Raw genomic sequence first — 17,323 nt, forward strand, 5'->3', positions numbered from 1 at the left:
AGCCCTGTCCCTCTTAAAACATGCAATAAATGGGTGATGATTTGACCCCCACCCCCAATCTTAGTTATTATCTTGACCTTTTTTCATTCCCTCATCAAGGTTCTGAGGGTCACATGACATGGATTTTGTAATTTGTTAACTAACACAGTTATTTTGTATTTTAAATTGACTTATTTTCTTCCTTTTAAAATAATGTTCAGGTTGGGACTTCCGGTTTCCTCGTCTTCGGCGACGGCGGTGCCTTTTGAAGCGCCGCCAGCCCCGCCGCCTGTAGAGCCGCTTCGCGACTGAGAAGCGGCTCGAAAACTTCAAATTCCTTAGGATTTTTGAAGAAGAGATCGCAGGGCACAGGTCGAGCCCCTGTAACCCCCCAGGGAAGTGTTTCTGGGGAGGGAACAGGAGCGGCTCCCGTTCAACCTGCTGAACCTCCGGGCGGCGTGGGACAAGTCTGCTTTCGCAGAACAAGCCGGCTGCAGGAAACTTCAAAGCGCAAGGAACCAGCCTCAATAATCAGTGAAAACTACTTGAACCCAGAAACTCGGAATCGCAAGTATTAGAGTTTTGTTGGTTTTTTTAATCTGAGACAAAATGTGGATGAGTGAAAGTGAACTGAAAAAATATGGCACTCAGCTTGAGAGTTAACAAGCCTGCGAGTATGGATTAGCAAACTTATCTTGCCTTGTTACAAAGTTTTTAAAGTTGCTACAAAGTTGCTTCATTCGTAATAAGAGAAATAAGAGAAAAATTCCTCCCCTGATTTTGTTCTATTTCTCCTCATCTGTCTAAATCTGGGGGACTTTTTCAGAAATCTTTGTGGAGGTGGGAAAGGAAGAAGAACTTCCCTTTTTAGAAAAACTAGCTTACGTGGCAGGATGGCCTCAAAGAAGCAAGAAGTGAAGGCAACAGGGGGGGGATCCCCCACACATAAGCATGAAACGCAGCTTCCCACTGCACAACAGATACAGACTCAGAAAAAAGATTTTGATGTGGGAGATTTAAAAGAATTTATTTCAAAAATTTTGGATGATAAATTTCAAAAATCCCAACAGGAAATAGATGACAAACTTCAAAAGTTTCAACAGGAAATTACGCAGGAAATTAATGAAATTAAAGATATGGTGGAACAGAATCAAAATAAGGTGACCAAAAAAAATATCAGAAGTGGCGTCTGGCCTGGCAGAATTTATTATCAAAGTTGACTCCAAAGTTGAAGAATTTAAATCAGAAGTCAATGTTAAGATGAAAGATAATGATTATAAAATTTCTGATGTAGATGATAAAGTGCAGAGAGTTGAAAACGAAATTGTTATGTTACAATTCAGGGCAATGGAATTCGCTATACGGCTTCGAGGAATTCGAGAAGATGATAGACAGGATTTGAGACAGATCTGCTCTGAGGCTTTGGCTGAAATTTTAAAAATTAATCCTGATCTGGTTTTTCACAAAATTGATAAAATTTACAGAGTGAATTCATGGGTGGCCAGACAAAGACAATTGCCTAGAGATGTGGTCATATATTTTACAGATAGAGCAATAAGAAATGACATCCTGCAAAAATCCTTTTACACCTCTGTGCAAGTGGGGGGCTCACAAATTGGAGTGTACAAAGAATTACCACCTAAGATGTTGAAAACTAGAAAAGACTTTGGCTTTCTGGTTAAAGAATTACAAAATCAACAGATACCATTTCGGTGGGACGCCCCAACTGGCATAATTCTGAGATACAAGGGAGAAAGATATCGATTGAATACTGTGGAGAAGGCGGAGCATTTTTACACTACTATTTTTAAAGAAAGAACACCATCTCCACGTACGTCCACAGTGTTGGAGATCAAGGGGAGTGATGAGAAGCAACCTCAACAAGAACCGCAAGAACACTCTAAGCAGGAACCAGAAACGCAAGGCGCTGAAGGAGGTTTTCTGGATGAGCCTTTGCTGGAATCTTCTCCAATCTTGGACCCGGCTCAGATGATTGAAGTTCAGGATCAATGTATAACTCGAGCTAAATCTAAGCAACTTAAAGAAAAGCAAAAACAGGAAAGACAAGATAAGAAGGGAGCTAAGACTATTACTCAAGAGACTGGAGCCATGGGAGGAACGAGACCGAAGATTTCGGAAGATATTCGGTTATTCTGCTCTTTGCTCCAGAAAGATAAAGATGACGCTTAAGTGTTTATCTTGGAATGTGAATGGGCTTAATTCAGCACAGAAAAGGAAGAAACTATTTGCATATTTGAAACAATTTAATAATGATATAATTTGTTTACAAGAAACGCATATTACAGTTCAAGATCAAAAATATTTGATAAACTCCAAATTAGGAACACATTTTATATCTTCAACGTTACAAAAAAAGAATGGGGTGGTTATTTATGTAAATAAAAAATTTATGGCTAAAATTATAGAAGCAGATGAAGATGGTAGGTTTGTAGCAATTGAATTACGTACAACAAATAGCCAAATTCTTTTGATCGGAATCTATGCTCCCAATCAACAACAGGATCACTTTTATAAAATGTTACATACCAAAATACTGCAATGGGACTATAGATCTATTTTAATCATGGGAGATTGGAATGGAGTAATTGACTCTAAATTAGATAAAAGGAGTTTGGCGAAGTCCAGGATTAGGTTACCTCAGACTTTTTTCGATATGAAAGAAGATTTGGAATTAAAAGATATTTGGAGAATACACAACCCAAAAGAACTGGATTATACTTTCTTCTCAGATAGACATAGATCCTTCTCTAGGATTGATTTCATTTTGCTGTCAGATGATCTACTTGTTAAGACAAAAAGAACAAAGATTTTTCCAAGAACTTTGACTGACCATAGCCCAGTATGGATAGAAATTGAGATAGATAAGACTGAGAGACGCTCTTGGAGACTAAACGAGAACTTGTTCAGGTATGAAAAAAATACAATAGAACTTAAGAAACACCTGAAAGAATTTTTTGAAATAAATTTGAATAAAGGTACCCCAATAGAAATTGTGTGGGATGCAAGCAAAGCATATATGAGAGGGGTGCTTATTCACATGAACTCTAAACATAGACTGATTCGACAAAAGAAAAGATCTGAACTGGAAGTAGAAATAAAGAATAAAGAACAGCTACTTATTAAAAATCCAACAGATGAAAGAACACGTGGTGCTATAAAACTCTTGAAAGACCAATTTCAAATGCTTATGGCGGAACAAGTTGCAACAAACTTACAATATGCGAAGCATAATACATTTTGCAATGCTAACAAACCGGGCAGATGGTTGGTCTACACACTGAGGAAAAAACAGAGTATACGGACTATTGATAGTATTGATATTGGAGGGAAAGAAATTTTTCAACAAAAATTAATTAAAGAAGCTTTTGTGGACTATTATTCTAAACTATACGCTAAAGAGGAGGTGCAGAATGGACTTATAGAAAAATATCTAGATGATAAAAGAGTTACAAAAATTACTGATCAACAAAAGGAAAGAATGAATTATCCTATAACAGAGGAGGAGATAATAGTAGCAATTAAACAATTAAAAACAGCTAAAGCTCCTGGAACGGATGGTTTGACAGCAGTGTATTATAAAACTTTGCAAGCTGAAATGGTGGAACAACTCAGAGATTTATTTTGTAATATTCAACAAGGGGGCAAAATACCCCCATCATGGACAACAGCCTTTATATCTCTGATACCAAAAGAGCAAGCTGGTCCTAAAAAACCAGAGAATTATAGACCAATTTCTCTTCTGAATACAGACTATAAAATTTATGCGAAGGTATTAGCCAACAGGTTGATGCCAGTAATTCAAAAGGTGATTCATGATGATCAAGCGGGATTTATTGAGGGCAGATACATGAAGGATAATGTAAGGATTTATTGGAATATCTTGAGAAGAATAAACAGATCCCTGCAGTGCTGGTTTTTTTGGATGCAGAGAAGGCCTTTGATAGAGTGGATTGGAATTTTCTACTAAAGACTTTAAAAAAGATGGACTTTGGGGATCAATTTATACAGATGATCTCAGCAATTTATCAAGAGCAAAAGGCACAGATTATCATTAATGGAAGTTTGACAACAGAGTTTAAAATTGAAAAAGGAACAAGACAAGGATGTCCGTTGTCCCCACTTTTATTTATTTTAACATTAGAAGTCTTGCTAAACACAATACGGGACTCTAATATCTTGAAAGGTATAATGATAAGGCAAGAGGATTACAGAATAAAGGCATTTGCAGACGATCTGGTTGTTACCCTAGCACAACCAATGGAATCAATCATCCTGATGAAGGACATTATACAAGACTATGGTAAAGTTTCAGGTTTTAGACTGAATCCAAAAAAGACAAAAATGATAGTTAAAAACATGACACAAGATCATAAACACGAGCTTGAAAGGAGGGCAGGTTTTGAGATTGTACCTAAGGTAAAATATCTAGGAGTTCAGGTTGCAGAATCAAACATGAAATTGTTTCAAAATAATTATGAGGTGTTGTGGCGAGAGGTGCAGAAAGACATGGAGACTTGGAAAAAACTGCAGCTGTCTCTACTTGGAAGAATAGCAGCAGTTAAGATGAACATTTTGCCAAGATTTCTTTTTTTGTTCCAAATGATTCCGGTGCTTAAAAGTGATAAACAATTGAAAGTGTGGCAAACTGGAGTGAATAAGTTTGTCTGGAACGAGAAAAAGCCGAGAGTGAAATTGAAAATTATCCAAGATGTTCCAGAAAGGGGAGGCCTTAAACTTCCAAACCTACAGCTATATTATGATGCAGCAGCTTTGACTTTAACAAGTGATTGGTTTGGAAGGAAAAAGGCTGGAATATTGAATATAGAAAGTTTTGATCTTGAATTTGGATGGCATGCTTACTTATTTTATGATGACAAAGTTGATAAAGTATTTAAAAGCCATATACTTAGAGATTCTTTGATGAGAGTTTGGAAGAAGCACCGATCCAAATGGGATTATAAAATACCGCTATGGCTGGATCTTGGTCATATTTTGTGGAATACAAATATAATGTCACTCGGGGGGGGGGGTTATACAAAGAGGTTCTTTTTACAGATGCGGGCAGATGGCAGCTGAAGACACTACAGACATTGTTGGCTGAAGGGATTAATTTAACTTGGTTACAATATAATCAATTACAATCGAGATGGAAAGAGGACCAAAAAACTGGTATTATGTTGCATGAGGTAGAATTGGTTAGACATATAAAAGAGAAAGGTCCAATGCATATCAAAAGGCTTTATAATGTTTTGCTAGAAAGGGATTCAGAAACTGAATTAGTTAAAGACTGTATGATTAAGTGGGCACAAAATTTTGAAGAACCAGTGATGTTGGAAACATGGGAAAAAATTTGGGTTCAGAATGTTAAGTTTACACAGTCTCAGAATTTGAGGGAAAATTTCTATAAAATGTTTTATAGATGGCATTTAGATCCCAAAAAGTTGTCGTGTATGTACCCTAATGTTCAACCAAAATGTTGGAGATGTGATTGTTTAGATGCCACATATTATCATGTTTGGTGGACCTGTAGGAAAGTTAAAGCTTTTTGGATAAAAATTTGGTGGGTCATGCAGAATGTTTTGAAGAAAAAAATTCAATTTTCTCCACAACTGTTTTTATTGGGTATAGTTAAGGGTTTTACATTGGGTGAAACAAAACTGATATTGTATATGATAACAGCAGCAAGATTGTTGATAGGTAAATACTGGAAAAATAAAGCTTTGCCCACTATTGAGGAATGGACTTTGAAGATGGCCAATTTTGCAGAGATGGCGAAGATTTCAGCATACTTAAAAGACTGTTCACAAGAGACTTATGAATGGGAATGGAAAAAGTGGATAGAATATATTCAGAACAAATATCAAACTAGGAAGTACCAAATAGCTTTCATTTGAAAATAATGTATTAGAAATATTTTAATGTAATGAAAGGGGTGGGGAAAAAAAATTATAAGGGGGAGGGAGGGGCTCAAGTTTTATACAAGTTTTATATTAAGGGGGGTTTCTTTATTTGATATGACTATATTGTGTGGAAGTCCGGGGGGGCGGGGAGGGTTAGGGAGGTTGGGAAGTTTGGGGTGGGTGTTGGGGGGCGGGGAAAAGGGGTGAAAATGTAATTGTAAAACTTTTGCAATAAAAAAAAAATAATGTTCAGGTTCATTAGAGATTGGAATCTAGGAAAACTTATATCCTATGATTGTATGGATTAATTAGATTGCTTCTAACATCCTTAAACTGAAAAGATAAGTTACAGAAGGATAGCTGGATACTATCTCCTGATAAGAAAAAGTTTCTTAGTGTCAACTGGCATCGAGTTATCTAACTTCGACAACCTTTGTGGTTGATTTACAGTGCAAGGAGGGATTACTCCTACTGCATCTTTCCTCTTTCATTTTTCTTTGTTGTGTTAACTATAAAAAGGAATGTAAGATGAGTCTCGAGGTTCTCCCTTTTCATAGGGAGATCCTACTTTATCAGGGTTACCCTAATTAATTGCTTTTAAATGATCTTCCGACTCGGTTGCTTATTGGGAAGGTAAACCAAGGCAGAACCTAGGGCCAGATTTGGCTCTCAATTCCTTCTGAGTGCAGTTCTCTCAACACGAACAATTCCATCAATCCCATTTGTTTCAGTTCTTAAAATTTATCCTTTTGGCCAAAGGAATAGGAGTTGCTCTAGAAAAAAAAAATCCCCAAAAGATTTCAGAAACTGATTTGAAAGTACAATACAAATGCATTGGTTCTTGTTTAATGATCACACATTCAGTGATTGCTTAAACTTAGGACTTTGCTGAATGAGTGCTACATATGACATCCTCAAAGTAACCAAGTTATATCACACTTAACAATGGCATGGGATTCACTTAATGGTGGCAACCGGAACTGCTGTCACCGAATGGTGCAGTGCAGGGGTGGGTTCTAAATTTTTTTACTATCGGTTCTGTGAGTGTGGCTTATTTTGTGGGTGTGGCTTGGAGGTCATGTGACTAGGTGGGCGTGGCTAGCTGGTCAGTCATTTCTGGAAGGTCCTCACACTTACGACCAGTCCTCGCACTTACGACGCAACTAATTTGTTTGCTTTTAACATTGATCAGCTGTAGGACGGCCATTCGAAGCCCCGCGGCAAGAGTTTAAACAGTTTTTTTCCCTCTAGTCATCAGCTGGGACTCAGGAGGCGGCAATAGATTGGGGGTGGGACCAAATAAAAGGTAAGAATAACGTGGGTGGGGGTGGGAGGGCGGGGGGGAGAACCGGTTCGGTGACGTCGTATCGTCACCGCTACCGACTCAGCCGAACCGGACCGAACCGGGAGGAACCCACCACTGGTGCAGTGACATGACATTGTGCTTGAAAACCATGTTGCTTAGTTGTTGCTGTTGTTAATTATAGATTATCTGTAATTGAGATGCTGTGTATATTGACCCTGCATAGGTTTTCTCACTGCAAGGATTTTGGTATCCCTTCTCCTCACTTGCTGATCTCTTCTTTCTTTCAGAGATTCTAAAACCTTGTCTGTTCCCGTGACCATCCCGGACACCATCACCGAATGGAAAGCCGGAGCTTTCTGCCTTTCAGCAGACACAGGCTTTGGCCTGGCCCAGCCCACCGTTCTGAAGGCCTTTCAGCCGTTTTTCGTTGAACTCACCTTGCCATATTCCGTGGTGCGAGGAGAAGCCTTCCTGCTCAAAGCCACCGTCTTCTCCTACCAGACTCACTGCATCCGGGTAAGGAGTCCTTAACAGTTGTGGATTGCAACGTTGTGGGTGCTCATTCACTGGAGGTTCCTAAGAAGAGCTTGGACAACCACTTGTCTGAAATTGTGGGTGCTCCATCATTGGAGGTTTTTAAGTAGAAATTGGACAGCTGTTTGTCTAGAATGATATAGGGCAGGGGTCAGCAACCTGCGGCTCTAGAGCCGCATGTGGCTCTTTCACCCCTCTGCTGTGGCTCCCTGTCACTCAAAATATTTGTCACAACCATCAATGTGTGACACCCGCTGGCATGCGATTTATTGAGCTTTTCAACCCCCGGTAGGCCAACCATGGATACATCCAAGAAAAGAAAAGTTTCAGAAGAAAACAGAATGTTTAATTCAACTATATATGCTAGTTTTGTGGCCGCTCAAGAAATAGTCAGGCACGGGAAGGGTTTTGTGGCTCCCGGTGTTTTCTTTTCTGTGGGAAACAGGTCCAAATGGCTCTTTGAGTGTTTAAGGTTGCAGACCCCTGATATAGGGTCTCCTGCTTGAGTAAGGGGTTGTAATAGAAGACCTCCAAGCTCCCTTCCAACTCTGTTATTCTGTTCTGCTATTATTTCAATGACTAGAAATGCTCCCAGACTCCACATGCTGTTTTTAGGCTATTATAATTAGCAATAGCAATAGCACTTATATACCGCTTCATAGTGCTTTACAGCCCTCTCTAAGCTGTTTACAGAGTCAGCCTATTGCCCCCAACAATCTGGGTCCTCATTTTACCGACCTTGGAAAGATGGAAGGCTGAGTCAACCTTGAGCCAGGTGAGATTCGATCTGCCAAACTGCTGGCAGCTGGTGATCAGCGGAAGTAGCCTGCTGTACTGCACTCTAACCACTGCGCCACCGCGGCTCATAATTATTCAACCCTCCAGAACAAGGGTCTCCAACCCCCAGTCCGTGGACCGGCACTTGGCCGCAGCATGAAGCATGAAGTTTTTAGGATACAGCAAGCAATTCGGACTTGCTGTTTTTAAGGTACAGCAAGCAATTAATCCCGAGGTCCGTTGGGAGTAATTACGTTTGTTTTTTGTTTATCGACATGAATAAAAGACTGTTCCTATCCTGTTTGAAAAGGAGTTTGCTTTTACTCTCGAGTAAGCAGCCTAACATTACTTGCTAAGGCTGGGTCAGAACAAAAAGAGAGAAAATAAGACAAATTAAAATACAAAATAACTGTGTCAGTTAACAAATTACAAAATCCACGTCATGTGCCCCTCAGAACCTCAATGCAGGAATAAGGAAACCGGGCTGCGCAAACAAGCGAAGCCCCATCTGCAGTTTGCAGGCAGCACGTGAAACCACGCCCCCTCTGGGCCACAGAAAAACCTCTCTCCATGGAACCAGTCCGTGGTGCCCAAAAGATCGCGGGCCATTGCTCCAGAAGTTGTAGACGCTCCAATACTGGAGTTCTTTTAAGAGGAGATTGGACAAACATTTGTCTAAAACTCAGCAAGGCTAATCTACCCTTTCTCTGTCTGAAACCCTCTTTATCTCTTAATCTTTACTTCTTATCTACTGAAGCCCACCTTGTTCTTTCTCCTCCTTTTTGGAATTCCTTCCCTGGAGGGGTGCCACTCAAGGGGCACCACCTAGCTTTCTCATTGTCGTCTTATTCTTTATCACCAGGTCACAATATCTCTGGCTCCTTCTGCTGACTTTGAGGCGACCCCTGTGAAAAAGGAGGAAGAATCATACTGCATTTGTGCAAATGGAAGGAGAACGGTGTCTTGGATGGTGACTCCCAAATCACTTGGTATGTAATATATGTCCATTACCTTGAATTATTTATAAAAATAATAAAAGTGAGATATAAATAAAGTTGGAATAGTCAGTTAGGGTTGGGGGCTGAGAGGAAGAGGAGCCATTTTCATAGAAGATGATTTCCAACTTCGTGGACCAAGAGAAGTTTTAAGAGATGAATTATGTTTTCATCATCTGATCTCATGTTGTAAAACTGAAAAAGAGGGTAAGGATGATGGGTGGGGATGATTGTAGTTTAAACTTGCATGCCACAGAACAACAATTTTAATGTTTTATGTGAAATAAAATTGGGGTTGAGCAGGCTTTCTTGGATACTACTTGTTCCAGATAACAACAAAATTAAGGTAACACATTTAACAAAGTCAGAGAAGGTTCAAGGTTGTTACAGGAATTCAACAACCCAACAATTCAACCTAATAATTCAAGCAGATGACATTAAGCAGGCAAGGATAGCCAATACCCCAGAAGACAAGCTCAGGATACAAAAAGATCTTGACAGACTTGAACAATGGGCCCTATTCAACAAAATGAAATTTAATGTGGAGAAAAGCAAGCATTTATACTTAGGCAGGTAAAAGTACAGATTAGGTGAAACTTGGCTCAAAAACAGTAACTGTGAGAGGGTCCTTGGAGTCCTAGTGGATGATCACTTAGACATGAATCAGCAGTGTGCGGCGGCAGCCAAAAAAGCTAATACAATCCTTGATTGTATAAACGGAGGCATAGAATCAAAATCACATAAAGTCTTAGTACCACTTTATAAAGCCTTAGTAAGGCCACACCTGGAATACTGCATCCAGATTTGGTCACCACATTACAAAAAAGATGTTGAGACTTTAGAAAAAGTGCAAAGAAGAGCAACTAATATGATTATCAAGGCCTGGAGTCTAAAACATATGAAGAACGGTTGTATTATTTGGGTTTGGCTAGTCTAGAGAAAAGAAGGACGAGGGGTGGCATGATAGCAGTATTCCAGTATTTGAAAGGCAGCTACAAAGAGGAGGAGATCAACTTATTTTCTAAAGCACCAGTGGGCAGGACAAGAAGCAATGCATGGAAACTAATCCAGGAGAGAAGCAACCTGGAATTAAGGAGAAGCCTCCTAACAGTGAGGACAATTAATCAGTGGAACAGCTTGCCTTCAGACGTTGCGGGTGCTTCATCACTCGAGGTTTTTAAGAAGAGACTGGACAGCCACTTGTCTGGAATGCTGTATAGTCTCCTGCTTGAGCAGGGGGTTGGAGTAGAAGACCTCCAAGGTCCCTTCTAGCTCTGTTTTGATTGATTGATTGATTGATTGATTGAACCAGTAATTCTTCCCTGCTCACTTAATCCTCCAAAGGACAGATATGGAAATGAAGAAGAGTCGAAAAACGCAAGGTACTCTGGAATAAACATGGCTACCAAGACATGGTAGTCCAAGTAATTGCTCTCAAATACAAATTGGCTAGGGTACACAATGGTTACCCGTAGGTGCTGCCTGACCAATAGGAAAAGAGCTTTGATGACCCAAAAGCTCATGCAATATCAAGTAGGACTGGAAGAAGTAGATCAGCTAAAAACTCGATAGTCCCTTAAAATGATCCATAGTCATTTCTCTTGACTAATGGTTGTATTGTCAGTTGCCAGTTCTGCCTGGATTATCAGATGACTGGGTGAAGAAAGGTCTTTGGGTAAGAAAGTTTTGTGAAAATATGTTCTAAAACTCTATCCGGGAATTGCCCTGCAGGTATCCAAATGGCATCAAGACACCCTGACACGAACTTGCAGTTTTTTATAAATAAATATATTTAACATCTATATTGACAGCAAACAAGATAGTCAGGCACATCAATACATCGTGAGGTAAATCATCCAGGCATCCAGGGCACAGAAGAAAAAATGGCGGGAAAAAAGGGAAACTCCCCCTCCACACCCACAGCAACCAATCACAGTGGAGATTGCCTCATACAGGAGCCTCCAAACAATCAACTATAACTGTATGCTCTGGCTCATTGTACAACCTCACTGTTTTCAGCTACTAAATTTTAAATACCTTAACAAACTGCCCAAAGAAGAGATCTACCAAGAGACAATATTCAAAAGGCTAGACATAACCCTATCAGGCTTTTTGGTAATTTCCTATCTACAATGGGCAATTACTTAAGGTGGAAAATTACTGTAATTTATAGGTAGACCCTGGGTTCCATTTTGTAAATCAGTGTCTGACGGAAACTCGTGTTTAAGTTGGGAATAGATTGTCTGTTCCAAAATTCTTCCACTTCTTTCCACTTCCAATTCTTCCAAAGTGGTGAAATGCTGAAGATTCACAATGCTTTCAGGATCTGCTATATATTAAAGCTGCATAGCTTCAGTGCTTAATCAGCTCCAGAAAGGAGAATACGGTCCGTCATTTTTAATAATTGGGAGACCGTTCAGATCTAGTGATGGTCCTTAAATTGGACATCCTTAACTGCTTGTATATCATAGTTGTGACCAGGTGATTTTTTTTTGTCCTAGGTGAAGTGAATTTCACAGCCAGTGCCGAAGCCCTGAGCTCAGATCAGCTCTGTGGGAATGAAATAGTGGAGATGCCCAGCATACAGCAAAAAGATGTTGTGATCAAAACGCTTTTAGTTGAGGTACGTGGGATGGTTTAATTGTGGACCGGATGTGGTGAAGCAGATGTAAAAAATGCACAAAAGCAATATTCTTGCTTTCAAACGCATTACTCCAATTTTTAGCTGATCTATTCCTGAAAATTAATTTGGGTCACCAATCCATCTTTCCATTCAATGATTTTCATTTTGCTAGAGTTATCACTCTCTGTTTCTTCTCAACCCCTAATAATAATTAACCTAATTGGTGTTTCTCAAACTTGGCAACTTTAAGATGGGTGAACCCTCCCAGAATTCCCCAGCCATCATGCAGCATAGAGACTCTGGCTGGGGAATTCTGGGACTTGGAGTCCACACGATGTAAAGTTGAGAAACACTAGCTTACAGAATAAAAAGTCAAATCAATAGCACATCTAGCCTGCCAGTCCCTAGATTGTTATATAACTTACTCAGATTTCATCAACTGTGTTTCCTTTCTTGCTTAGCTCTCAGTCCATGGAAAGAGACGGAAACAAAGAAGAAACTTAATCTTTAGCAATAGCAATTGCACTTAGCTTCATAGTGCTTTACAGCCATCTTTAAACAGTTTACAATGTCTGCCTATTCCCCCAGGCTGAAGTTTTACCCAGAGGTCAGTAAAATGAGTTTCTAGGTTCTCATTTTAACGACCTCAGAAGGATGGAAGATTGAGTCAACCTTGACTCAGTAAGAATTGAACTGCTGGCAGTTGGCAGAACTAGCCTGTAATACTGCATTGTAACCACTGCGCCATCATGGCTCTATTTTAACTGACCTGACAAAGGGAATCTTCCAGCTCTTGACTGGTACCTCAGAATTTGATTTTCATAAACTTCAGATATTTCTGCATATTTTTTTGGACCGACAGGAGACGTTTGGCAGTCAAGTCAGATACTCCTTTAATTATTTTGGGGCCTGAGCTCCATTCACTATAAGAGAAGTTCAAGAAATACTGTTATGTGTTTAGAAGGTCCTCCTGTGTTCCTGATACAGAGAAATCACAAGACATTAGCAAACTACCATAGTAGTTTGCCATATAAGGTTGTCTAGATTCTAATTTCTCCTCACCTCCCTTTGTTGTCCTTTGCATGTATTTCTGCAGCTTTTTTTTTTTTTAGAGTTTCCAGTACTCATCCCTAACTTTCCCTTTTTCCTTCTTTTCTGTCTGTTCCGGTGAAGCCTGAAGGGATCGAGAAAGAGGTGGTCTTCAACTCTCTTCTCTGTTCACATGGTATGACTGCTTCTTCACAGTGCTTCTCCTCCATCCCAGCATTAAATGAATGAGGACGATTTGCTTTAGAACAGAAGGGCCCAAAATTTAGCCCCCTTTCTGGTAACGGGGAGGAATTTTAAAAGTTTTTTTAAGCGAGCTGTAAACCTTACAAATAGTTAATATTTGCTAAATAGCTAATAGTTACCGTATTTTTTGGAGTATAAGAAGTACTCCCCCCCCCTGCACCCTAAAAAGAGGGTGAAAATTTGGGTGCATCTTATACACCTAATGTAGTCCCACCCACCCACCGCCCCCCACCCTTTGGCCTCTGCCTCCAAGCAATTTGTCTCCTTGCAGCAAACAGCCCATTTCAGCTTCAGCACAGCCTGATTAGCACAAGCAGCTGATTGTCAGTTGGATTGGCCTCCTGACCATCAGTTGTTTAAGGCTGCAGGGATTGCCATTGCCTATTGCCGCCTCCGCCCGCCCCATTTTTGGACTCAGCTGTTTGCTGTTTGCTGCAAGGAGGCAAATTGCTGGGAGGCAGAGGCAGATTTTTTTTTCTTGTTTTCCTCCCCCCAAAAAGTAAGACGATCCTCCGGGTGTCTTATAGTCTGGAGGGTCTTATACTCCGAAAAATATGGTAAATGCTTAAAGAAACTTGCTTTCCTAACTGGAATCTAGAAGGTGAGAATAATTAACCCGTGAAACAAGTTGCCTTCAGTGCTGTATCACTGGAGGTTTTTAAGAAGAGCTCGGACAGCCATTTCTCCAGAATAGCATAGGGTCTCCTGCTTGAGCAAGAGGTTGAACTAGAACAGGAGTCCCCAACCCCCAGGCTGCAGCCCAGTACGGGGCCATGACCCATTTGGAACCTGGCCGTGGAAACGGCAGCCAAACATGCATGTATGCGCAGTTTCATTTGTGCGAGCTGTGGACACATGCTCGCCGCTTGAGGAAATGTATTTGTGCGTGCACACACTCAACCACCGCTCACACTGAACCATCCTCTCTCCTCCCTCCCCCTCCAGTCCTCAAAACCAGAAAGGTTGGGGAACACTGGACTTAGAAGACTTCCATGGTCCCTCCCAACTCTGTTATTCTGCATTCTAAGAAATTTGCTGTGGGGGTGGGGAAGCATTGGTGGAACACACCCAAAATTTGATGTATTTGACAGCAGGAGGAAATGCTTGAGATTGAAATCAGAGGACCCAATAATGGAAAATCCACTTTTAATTTAGGGGGTTTCGAGGGTTTGGGATTATTATTTTTTTTGAACCTGGAGTTTCTAAGTGTAACATCATTGTAGGATTTGATCTCATATTGTTCTGGATACCCCAGCTGATATAAAAACCCTGTAGGGCAGCCAGCACCATCTAAGTTCTCTTTTCTTCCAGGAGATGTACAGTCAGCACCTCTTTCTTTGAAGGTGCCAGAAAATGTTGTGGAAGGCTCTGCCAGAGCGACTTTTTGTGTGCTTGGTAAGTATAGGAACCCTCCTCCAGTGGTGAAATGTAAAATTTGTTACTACCAGTTCTGTGGACATGGCTTGGGGGGTTAATGTGACTGGGTGGGCATGGCCATTTTTTTAAAAAAAAAATGCTTTAAAAAAAGCATTTTTTTCTACAACTTTGGCCAAAGAGGTTGTAGAAAAAATGCTTTTAAAAGGCTCTGACGATCCCACTTGAGTTGCCTGATCATCAGAGGCGCTTTTTTTAACTTTTAAAAGCATTTTTTCGGCTGAAGAAAAAATGCTTTTAAAAGTAAAAAAAAAAAAGCCCCTGATAATCATGCGGCTCAGCTGGGCATGGGGGGGGGGCAGGGATTTTTGCTACCAGTTCTCTGAACCACCCGCCGCCATCGCTACCGGATCGGGCGAACCGGGAGCATTTCACCGCTTGCCCTCCTCCTAGCTCTTCAAACCCCCTTCCCTTTTCTTTTCTGTCATCTACTTTTTTGTGTTCCAGATGCTACGCTTCTACTTCTGCCTCACCTGCCTTATCAAAATATTAAATCGAAAGTGATCTTATAGATCATTTATTGCAACTCAGTGATGGTTGCAGTCCAGCATTTCTGACAGCGTCCGTCTAAAGACCTTCCCCAGTGAAGGAGAACTTGCCACTTCATACGGCAGCCTGTTCCGCTGGCTGGCAGCTGATAGAGGAAGGATGTTCTGAAGTCAAAGCTGAACCTTCTTCTATGTAATTTACCAGTGGGATGGTTTACTTCCAGAGGTTGTGGGGCTCCATCACTGGGGATTTTAAAGATAAGATTGGATAGCCAACTGTCTGAAATGGTATAGGATTGCCTGCATGGGCTGGGGGTTGGACTTTGAGCCCTCTGAGGTCCCTTCCAACTCTGTCATTCTGTTATTCTACAGAGTGAAACTTTGCTGATTAAAATGTCAGAGGTTGTCAGACTCCACTTCTTTGGCCACTGTTGGACAGATTGCTGAACTGGATGATCCTGGGCTTGATGTCTTAGAAACATTCTACCTCAGTTTTTGTAATTTAGAGATGAGCAACACAAGCTTTCATAGGGTCAGGCTTAGATCTCTTTTGCCAGCTCTCCACAAGCAATGTCAGCAATGTCATTTAAACTATTTCTGCCTTGGGAATAGCCAGAAGCACACAGAGGCATCCTCCTAAATGTCTGTTTTTCTACAGCTTCTTCCAGAATTACCTGGTCTCTTCTTCAGAGGTTCTGAACTTGAGCTTCCCAACCTGCAACACACGCATTCCTAAATCTTATAATGACCCCTATTTTCCATCCACCTCTTTCTCTATTGCAGGAGACATTCTAGGGGGAGCGATACAGAACATCCATCAGCTTCTCAAGATGCCCTATGGCTGTGGGGAGCAGAACATGGCCCTCTTTGCCCCCAATATCTACATTCTGAACTATCTCAATAAGACTGGACAACTGACCGAGGAGATCAAATCCAAGGCCATCGGATACTTAGTGACAGGTGAGAAGCATCCCAGGGCAGTCCCATATGAATTCTCCCCTCTTTATTTTCTTACTGAGGTTAGGAACTTTCAAAGACTTGATCCACAGATTGGCCACTAGTACTGATTAAGGAAGGGGCACAGTGGCCTAGTGGTTAAGCCTCTGGGCTTGGAAGCAGGGGTGAAATCTACTTCCCTTCCTTACCGGTTCGGAAGTGCGCATGCACATCATGTGCGATTTTGGACCCTCTGCGCATACACGAAGCCTTCTGCGCATGCACAGAGGATCAACAACAAGTTACTTCCTGGTTAAAATCAGGAAGTAACAATATCCAGGTGGGTGGGCGGAGCCTTGCACTGCCGTCGCTACCAGTTCTCCAAACCACCCGCCGCTATGGGTTCGTCTGAACTGGTAGCATTTCACCCCTGCTTGGAAGGCTGGCAGTTCAAGACCCAAGTACCACGTGACGGAATGAGCTCCCATTCCTGCTCCAGATCCTGCTGATTTAGCAGTTTGAAAGCATGCAACTGTGAGTAGATAAATAGGCAGCACTTCAGTGGGAAGATAACAGCGTTCGGTGCCCCTCAGCATATAGCCATGCTGGCCACATGACCACGGGAGTATCTTCAGACAATGAGGGTGTCAACGTCCCAACTGACAATCCCAACTAAAGCAAGCACATTTGAGACTTGCCAATGTCTCAATGCAAAACTTTATTGAGTACATTATTTTAGCACCACTGAAGGCAAAACCAGTTCTACCTAATTCCTGCACAAACCCACATAGTTCAATATGAAATTCCCTCTCCCTACTATTTGTGCAGTTCACATTGTCCAATTGAGTGTTTTTGTATTGTTATGAGAAAGAGTCTTTGGGTTTGGCTAACACCTGCAAGTGCGCCCTTGAGTCTCATGCCTCTCCTCTTCGAAGTTTGGAGTCTTTTCTCACCTGTCCTTCCCCGCTTGTTTGTTGGCAAGCTGACAAACAGCATATTGCAACAGCATAATAGCAATAGCACTTAGACTTATATAC

At 41.1% G+C, this 17,323-nt stretch overlaps 1 protein-coding gene across 1 annotated transcript in view; it reads left to right on the forward strand.

Moving 5' to 3' along the window:
* LOC117670023 (alpha-2-macroglobulin-like) overlaps positions 1 to 17,323 on the forward strand; it is a 79,172-nt gene that overhangs the window by 41,210 nt on the left and 20,639 nt on the right. Inside the window, exons 19-24 of the mRNA XM_034424878.3 lie at positions 7,494 to 7,722; positions 9,380 to 9,506; positions 12,014 to 12,135; positions 13,309 to 13,360; positions 14,740 to 14,823; positions 16,134 to 16,310. Coding sequence (XP_034280769.2) covers positions 7,494 to 7,722; positions 9,380 to 9,506; positions 12,014 to 12,135; positions 13,309 to 13,360; positions 14,740 to 14,823; positions 16,134 to 16,310 — 791 coding nt within the window. The remainder of the gene's footprint in view (positions 1 to 7,493; positions 7,723 to 9,379; positions 9,507 to 12,013; positions 12,136 to 13,308; positions 13,361 to 14,739; positions 14,824 to 16,133; positions 16,311 to 17,323) is intronic.

This window comes from Pantherophis guttatus, chromosome 2 (genome assembly GCF_059756535.1).
Source record: "Pantherophis guttatus breed Tessera chromosome 2, ASM5975653v1, whole genome shotgun sequence".
NCBI lineage: Eukaryota > Metazoa > Chordata > Lepidosauria > Squamata > Colubridae > Pantherophis > Pantherophis guttatus.